Source organism: Ipomoea triloba, chromosome 12 (genome assembly GCF_003576645.1).
Source record: "Ipomoea triloba cultivar NCNSP0323 chromosome 12, ASM357664v1".
NCBI lineage: Eukaryota > Viridiplantae > Streptophyta > Magnoliopsida > Solanales > Convolvulaceae > Ipomoea > Ipomoea triloba.
The window spans coordinates 7,113,220-7,121,088 of NC_044927.1; the positions used below are offsets into that span (position 1 = coordinate 7,113,220).

The following is a 7,869-nucleotide window of genomic DNA, read 5'->3' on the forward strand; positions in this document are numbered from 1 at the left end:
TTAATTTAGTCCTTGACGGAATTTCTAATATAGGATTAAATTAAGTAAAACCATTATAGTCGAAGATTATATTAAGTATTAATTCAATCTAAAATAATAAAGAAGTTACAACGATAATCAAACATTGATTGAATATTGAATTAAGAAATCAATTCTTTTTTTAGTACTACTGACTTTGTCCTCCCATATGGAGAGTACAACAGAAAGAACAATAGAATAATGTTAACAAATCTTTAACAAAATAACAATGGTAATCTAACATTAATTGAATGTATAAAAAAAAAAACTTTTTTAAGAGAAAGAACAAAATAATCTTAAAAAATCTCAAACAACGTGACCAAGATACATTAACATAGGATGAATGTGGGGAAATCAAGATGATTATTTAAAGTTGGATGAGTACAAAATGAGATGGCCGCAGTTATTATTATTATTTTTTTCCTCCAAAGTATCAATAAAATAATTTTTTTTTTTAAACGTAAATTGGGTTTTCAAAAAAAAAAAAAAAAAAACGTACATTGTGTGCGGTACTAAAAGCGTTAAAGAACTTTTCTGATTATATAACTGAGGCCAATGATAGCCAGCTGTTTAAGTGTGCACTTGGACATCAATATAACGTAGACAGAGAACTAGAAATACGGGACACTAAACAGAGAAAGAGAGAGAGAGAGAGAGGGGGACAGAGAGAGTATGGAAAGGGTGTTTTCTGTGGACGAAATCGCCGACCAGTTCTGGTCGCAGCCGCCGATTCTGCTCTCTCAGGCGGCGGAGCTCGACCTAGGTTCCTCCTCCGCTACTATGATGAATCGCAGCTCCTCCGAGTGGGCCTTCCAACGCTTTCTCCAGGAGGCCTCCGTCGTTGATCACAACTCTTCTCCACCACCTCCGCTTTCTTCTTCTGCTGCTGCTGCTGTTGCTGCTTCCTCTACCTCTATTTCGCAATCGGAGCAAGTTCCTCCGGACGAATTTCTCGAGATCAAGCAGCAGAGCCTCGCTCCCAATCGGAATTCGAGTTTCCGTCAGAATAACTTGGGAACGGCGACGGCGACGGCGACGAATAGTAAGAGTACTAGTAACAACGTGACTTCGTTCGGATCGACACATGCATCGGATATTCCGGATAATTCCGAGAAGTACCAGGCATTCCTCAAAAGCCGTCTCGATTTAGCTTGCGCCGCGGTAGCTTCCCGTGTATGTGTCAGTGTTTTTCTTTTCGTTTTTACTTTAATTTTTTTTTTCTTCTTGCAATTTTACATCTCCCAAACGAAAATGAACTTTTGGATTTTATTAATTGATGGTATGGATGATTATATTCTGCTATGATCTTAGTGAATCCTATTTTCCGCTGAGTAATAACTGGTCATTGAAATATCGTGGACTTTAGCGACTGTGTGTGTTTATATTGCTGTCTTATCTACTAGGCAAAGTACTTGAGGCCTCAAGATTCAACCCCCATGACGCCTGGTATGGGATCATCGGTCTCCAATACACTGCAACCAGAGTCACAGGTGCCTCCTAAAGGTTAGTATTGTTTGTCTTGATGGTGTATGACTCATTTCAGACTCCCACCACAAACTGAGTAGTGGTCTAGTATTAACCTATCCCTCGTGCAATGTCACATTCAATATTCAGCACTTAGAATGTTTGAGAACTTGCTGTATCTTGAATGGATTAATGTGTTGAGTGTTTTGCTTTTAATAACTATAGCACTTTCAGCTATCTTCTATATTCATATGCATATGTTCCCAAAAATGTATTTTTGTATGTATGCTCTGAGCTGTTCTGGGAGTAGAAATGCAATACTAGTAAGGATTTAACAACAATAGTGCTGGAATAGTGGAATGTGAGACAAAGTGAAGAGGAAATTAGAAGGGAAGGGAAGGATTTCATTAGAAGTGAGGGAAAAACGACTGAGACTTGCTAGGCAAGTTTATCACAATTTTATGATGCATTAAGACTTGTAATAAAATATATATATATATATATATAAAGAAGCAAAAGAATCTTATTTGGATACAACTGTTTGTTTTTAAGGTGTTGGCACAACACAACCAACAATAACTGTGCTGATTAATCAAGATTAGTACACAATTAGGGAAGGTTATTGAATGCAAAGGAATGGGGGTGTTATCAAACTTAGATGAATCGTATACAGAGTAAATGCAGTGTGTAAATGCTTGTGTTTGTTCATGGGAAGTTGAAATTATTACTGGAGTAAATTATCTGATATTTATATGGTATTTATAAAAAAATATTAATTGTTTGTAAGATTGATGCTTGAGCTTGCAAGTTGCTGCTTGTGGCTATGCAGCCCCTTTTCATTAACTGCTTGGGTGGTGCCATTCATACCTTTTCGTTGGGCACCTCCCTTTTGCTTGCTGGAGAAGATTTGGGCACCTGTGGTGAAATGGGTGTTGGCTATGTGGCGGTACCAATATTTCTAGGCTTCTAGCCAATTGGGCCTACAGTTTTTAACCCTCTGGACCAAGCCTATCCCATTGGGCCTGATCCATAACACCAACACCACTCCCTCACTTTCTTGTGTTGAAAGAATTATTAGTACAAGGAAAAAGAACTGGTTAAGGATATTCCAGTGTATAGGGATAATTATGGGACCATGATTTTTTCAAACAGAAACAATAGCCCTGCGAGGCAGTAACAGAAGGATTAAGAATCCTAAATTGAATTTCAAAACACCAACAACCACCTAATGCCAGCTATGCCTAGCACTAGTCCGCACAGCCTGAGCTATGGCTTTCCTAAGCCTAAATCAACTTTCCAAACAAAGTGTTAGCAATTTTTATTTTTTTTTTGATAAATGTGAACTTGTTTGAATTGAGTGGACCAATTGCTGATATAGCATTTATAAGTTCATTGTGTTGAGGGGTTCATTCATAAGTTCATTGAATGGCATGAATGTCTAGATGGGTTTTTGTTTTTTTTGTTTTTTTTGTTTTTTTTTTGGAGGTTTCCATCTTCATTTTTTCCCTTTTGTCATCCTTTTGTCCGTTAGCCCTTAATTAATCTAAAGGATTTTAAGCTCTAAAATGAGATGGGCATATTACTAATCAATTGGCTAGAACGATTTGTACATTTGTACAAGGCAAGTTGACAATTTCGTTTGGATTTATAATTATGTCTATTATTCACCTAATTTGGTTGTATAATAAATTTATACCCATGTAATTTATATCATTTCTGAAAAAATTATTAACCCACATAATTATGTAAATTCTATATATATATTTTTCTCACTAAAATTTTCATTTTCATATTTTTAGATTGACCCCACAAAAAAGTTCTGCTTTTGTTTTAGCAAATCTTTATTGGGGTCAATAAGTAATATTCGATAAATAAAACTACCAAATACAATTAAATAACAAACACATGTAAGGGAAATTGTGTAGTCCACTGGAGTTGGTTGAACCTATTCCATAAATTACGTGTGTCCCTGATAGGTAGAACCTGGCATTGCTTAAGTGGCAAAGCAACACAAGATACACCAAGAGGCGTTGAATGTCATTAGTATAGAGAGATTGTGCCTTTTCCCACATTGATTAGATGTTTTGTACGCTTTGTATATGACATACAGTTTGAGATCAATAGATTGCCACAATCCCACAACATGTTGTGCAGAAGAGCATCAACCTTCTCCCATTCATCCTTTTTCTTAGTGATTTCATCTGCTTTCTTAGTCAAAAGGTTGGACACTAAATCATAATTTCATAGAAGCAGCTGAGGTTGCCTAATTTGCACATCCTGTTAACTTCATAATTAATAATTAAACAATTTTAGCAATGGACATGCATTATTGTAAGTGTTAGAATGCATTTAGTGCCAAGGATAAAACATGATTCCTGTTTTGTAATTCATTGTGAAAATTGATTGCCCTATTTATTCTTACTGTATATGTAGGATCTGAGCATGATTCACTGAAGGGGCAAGAGGAGGGTGGAGCACCAACTGGCATACCCTCCTTGCCTGCAGTGCAGAAGAAATCTAGTGGACAGGTTCGGTCAACAAGTAGCGGCTCAGAACAGTCAGATGATGATGAAGCTGAAGGGGAAGGTGAAGCTGAAACAAATCAGAAGATGGATCCAGCAGATGCAAAACGCGTAAGGAGGTTAGGACTTTTACAATATTGCCATATTGGTACTTTTCAGATTAGCTTATTAAATACTAGAAATAAAGGAACAGAAAGGAATGTGAGCACTCATGTGTGACTATAGGCATTTTTCATACATCTAACATTAGTAGTTGAATTTCTAAATATCATATCCTAGTTAACCTTATTTAATGCATTAAGTAGTTGTTCACTTAAGCTAGTGGACCTGTATTTCTCTGCCTTCTGCTATGGTTTTCCTAAACTGTATGCTATCTATCTAGTTTGACTTATCAATTCAACTACTTTAACATGGTAATTTATTGAGTTCCCCTGCTATAGTATGGCCTTAGGTACAATGCAATAACATCAATGCAGTAAACATTATTCTATTGTTTAAAATGCTTTCTGAAGAAGAAAATCTCATGTATGCATGGTGATGTTTCCTAGTGGTCTTTTCTTTGAATTTTTTGTTGTTGCATACTTTGTAGGAAAAAAGAAACATATTGTGCTCTAGTTTTTACAAGAGTGATCTAAATCTAATTCTGGGCAATGAAGCTTGAATGCTAGTGTCTAGAAACTAGCATGCTGTAAAGTCTAGACGTTTATTGAAGCCCACTAGGTCAATTTTGAGGTCACAAAGAGGTTAGAGATTTAATCTCAGAAAGGGAGTGTAAATAACAGTTAACTCTGGATGGAAAGAAATCCAGTTTTATTTGCTTCAAAATAGAAAGGAGAAGGGGGGACTAAAAGTAAAGGTAAGGTTCATTGTTTCATTTATTGTGCACCCAGGAAATTGCTATTATTGGAAAAGAATCCTTGTCTGGAGTGCTTTGCATGGTATGAGATGTGTTTACTTCACCAAATCAGCAAATCGACAATGTTGCTGTATACAATCACATGTTATTGTTGATTTTATTAATTCATTATTTTAGCATCTGAAAGATGAATGTTATTATCTGCTCACTCGAATTTATTAAATGTAACTCTTATGAATCTTTTGAGTTCACCAGAATGTTATCCAATAGAGAATCAGCTAGACGTTCTAGGAGAAGAAAGCAGGCCCATCTGACAGAACTAGATACACAGGTGTCTTTCTTTAATCCATGTAGCATTTTACCTATCAAGTCTTATTCATGATTTTCTTAACAACTTTATCTCATGGTTTTCTCTAGGTCTCTCAGTTGAAAATTGAAAACTCCTCATTACTGAAGCGCTTGACAGACATAAGCCAAAAATTCAATGAGGCTGCAGTTGACAATAGAGTCTTGAAAGCTGATGTTGAGACACTGAGAGCAAAGGTAACTGGTTAATTGGGGTATTACTAGTTTATACGGAGTATTAAATATAATTGGAAATTAGAATATTGTAAGTGTGATTCTTTCCTTATTCAGTTTGGGAGAAGGTAAGATGAAATACCTTTCTGTTGGATGAAGTCATGGAACAGACTTTTCTTGACAGTTTGATGGTATAGTGCTGAAGTAGAACCTTCTCAGAGCATGGTTGAAAAAATCGCTAGGCCTTCCTTGGGTGCCCGTGTATTTTTTTTTTTAAATTGTTTTAAATTTTTTAATTATTTTTAAGACTTGATAATTATAAACTATTTAATACGGAGTACTTTAATAGCTAATACTAAAATATTAAATATTAACCTAAAAAAGATCTAGAGTTTAAATAAATTAGGGTTATTTCACTCTATGATGTTGTTTTGAATGAAATAACCCATTAAAAAAATGAGAAGAGTAGCTAATTGACCAACTAGGTGGCCTAGTTGGTGCCTAGGCGGCCGGCTGCCTAGATCACTGATTATGTTGATATGCTAGGTGGCCGGCCGGCGCCTAGGCGGGATATTTGCAACACTGTCGCAGAGTGAGCTACAAAATAGTAGCTGCTAGAGGGACTATATTTTGAGGGCCATATTGATGAGACCTAGGTTTACTGCATCGGAAGGGGAAAATGTAATTTTCTGAAAAGTTTTGGGGACTATGACCCTCTGGTTCTGTTGCTGCTCTACTTAGCACATGATAATGTAGTGCCTTTGCTTAATAAGTCACTGTCTAGAGTGGGAATAGAAATATGTTGCTGTTGGTTTTTACATTTCTCCTTGTCAGCAAAAGTGGAGCTGACAACAAAAATTTGTAAGAGAATGATAAAAGGAGTGGACAGAAATTATCATTAATATCTTTACCCCCTGGCATTACTGTTTTGTTTTGTGATGACAAAAATATAAACGCACTCTTCTGCTTGCAGGTTAAGATGGCTGAAGAAACAGTTAAAAGCGTTACAGGTTTGAGTCCACTGTTTCAAGCTATGGCTGACATATCCACAATGGGCATGCAATCCTTTGCTGGCAATCCAACTGACAGATCAATTGGTGCTGCTCTCCCTGTTCAAAATGACCCCAATCATCATAGCTATTATCAATCTCCTTCAGGTGTTCACTTTCAGCCCCATGATCCCATAATCCAGAACGGCCTGGTAGACATTCCACCAATGGATAATGTGCTGCAGGTCCCAGCTACAGCAACAGTTGGGGCTAATGGAATAGGGAGAGCAACTGCAGTACCACCCGCAACAGTTGGGGCTAGCGGGTTAGGGAGAGCAACTGCTGTACCACCAGCAACAGTTATGGCGAGCGGGATAGGGAGAGCAACTGCAGTACCACCGGCAACAGTTATGGCTAGCGGGATAGGGAGAGCAACTGCAGTACCACCAGCAACAGTTGGGGCTAGCGGGATCGGGAGAGCAACTGCAGTATCACCAGCAACAGTTGGGGGTAGCGGGATCGGGAGAGCAACTGCGGGATCACCAGCAACAGGCGGGGCTAGCGGAATAGGGGGAGCAACTGCGGGATCAACACATCCAGTGGTGAGCATGGAACATTTCCAGAAGCACTAGCAGGGGTGTCTGGTGGAACTCTGGGTGGGGGGAAATGATGCATAGAAACTGACCACCTAATTGACGATTTTGTCAAAAGAGATTGGATTAATAATGTAGTTATGTGTTTACATGGCTAATGTAAAATGCATTTTCTCTATGCCACCTCTATTTTGCTTATGTTATGTGATACAACCGTGAACCTTGGATGGTGTTGGTTCTCTGCAATCATTATACCATGGTCCGCCTAGTAAGGTGGACCACTGTCATAACATATATTTTTAATATACTAAATATACATTATTTGTGTATTAAAGTTTATTATTTGATATTTTCAAAAAAAAATTATTATTTGAAAGTATATTATTTGAATTATCAAATAATGAACTTTTATTTCACCAAAAAAAAATAATGAACTTTTAATACACAAATAATATACTTTTAATATATTAAAAATGTATTATATATTTATATCAATGATTTATAGTATAACTTGCCAGTTCTATGTACCCTCAATTGTTATACAGTGGACCATGGTCCAAAAATGACATTTTTTTTAAATAAAGAAACAACAATGGTTATATTTAACAAAATTTTATATTTGTGATGTGTTCAAAATAAAATGAAATTACAGTGTATTTAAATGAGACTGATAATATGTCTCACATATTGAGTATATATTATCAAATGAAACTTTAGTTGAATTGAAATGATACTTTAGTTGTGCTGAAATGAAATTACAATACGTATAAAATGAAACTGAATAACATGTCTCACATGAGTGTATATTGTCAAATGAAACTGTAGTTAAATTGAAATGATATTTTAGTTGTGTCGAAATGAAACTACGATATGTATAAAATGAAACTGAATAACACGTCTCACATATT

General features: G+C 36.4%; 1 protein-coding gene across 1 annotated transcript; it reads left to right on the forward strand.

Annotated features, from left to right (window-relative positions):
• The first annotated feature begins 632 nt into the window (after positions 1-632).
• LOC115998973 (light-inducible protein CPRF2-like) lies at positions 633-7,253 on the forward strand. Its single transcript, XM_031238657.1, has 6 exons — positions 633-1,191; positions 1,422-1,521; positions 3,916-4,123; positions 5,116-5,191; positions 5,278-5,403; positions 6,353-7,253. Exons 1-6 carry the CDS (start codon positions 691-693, stop codon positions 6,998-7,000), a joined length of 1,659 nt encoding a protein of 552 aa, XP_031094517.1. The 5' UTR covers positions 633-690; the 3' UTR covers positions 7,001-7,253.
• Positions 7,254-7,869: the final 616 nt, after the last annotated feature.

What these genes read in the sequence shown, in the direction of transcription:
- LOC115998973 (XM_031238657.1), top strand. Translation starts at nt 691, where the DNA reads ATGGAAAGGGTGTTTTCTGTGGACGAAATCGCCGACCAGTTCTGGTCG. An exon ending in GCGCCGCGGTAGCTTCCCGT is followed by an intron (nt 1,192 to 1,421) that starts GTATGTGTCAGT and finishes CTTATCTACTAG; the next exon opens with GCAAAGTACTTGAGGCCTCA. An exon ending in TGACAGAACTAGATACACAG is followed by an intron (nt 5,192 to 5,277) that starts GTGTCTTTCTTT and finishes GGTTTTCTCTAG; the next exon opens with GTCTCTCAGTTGAAAATTGA.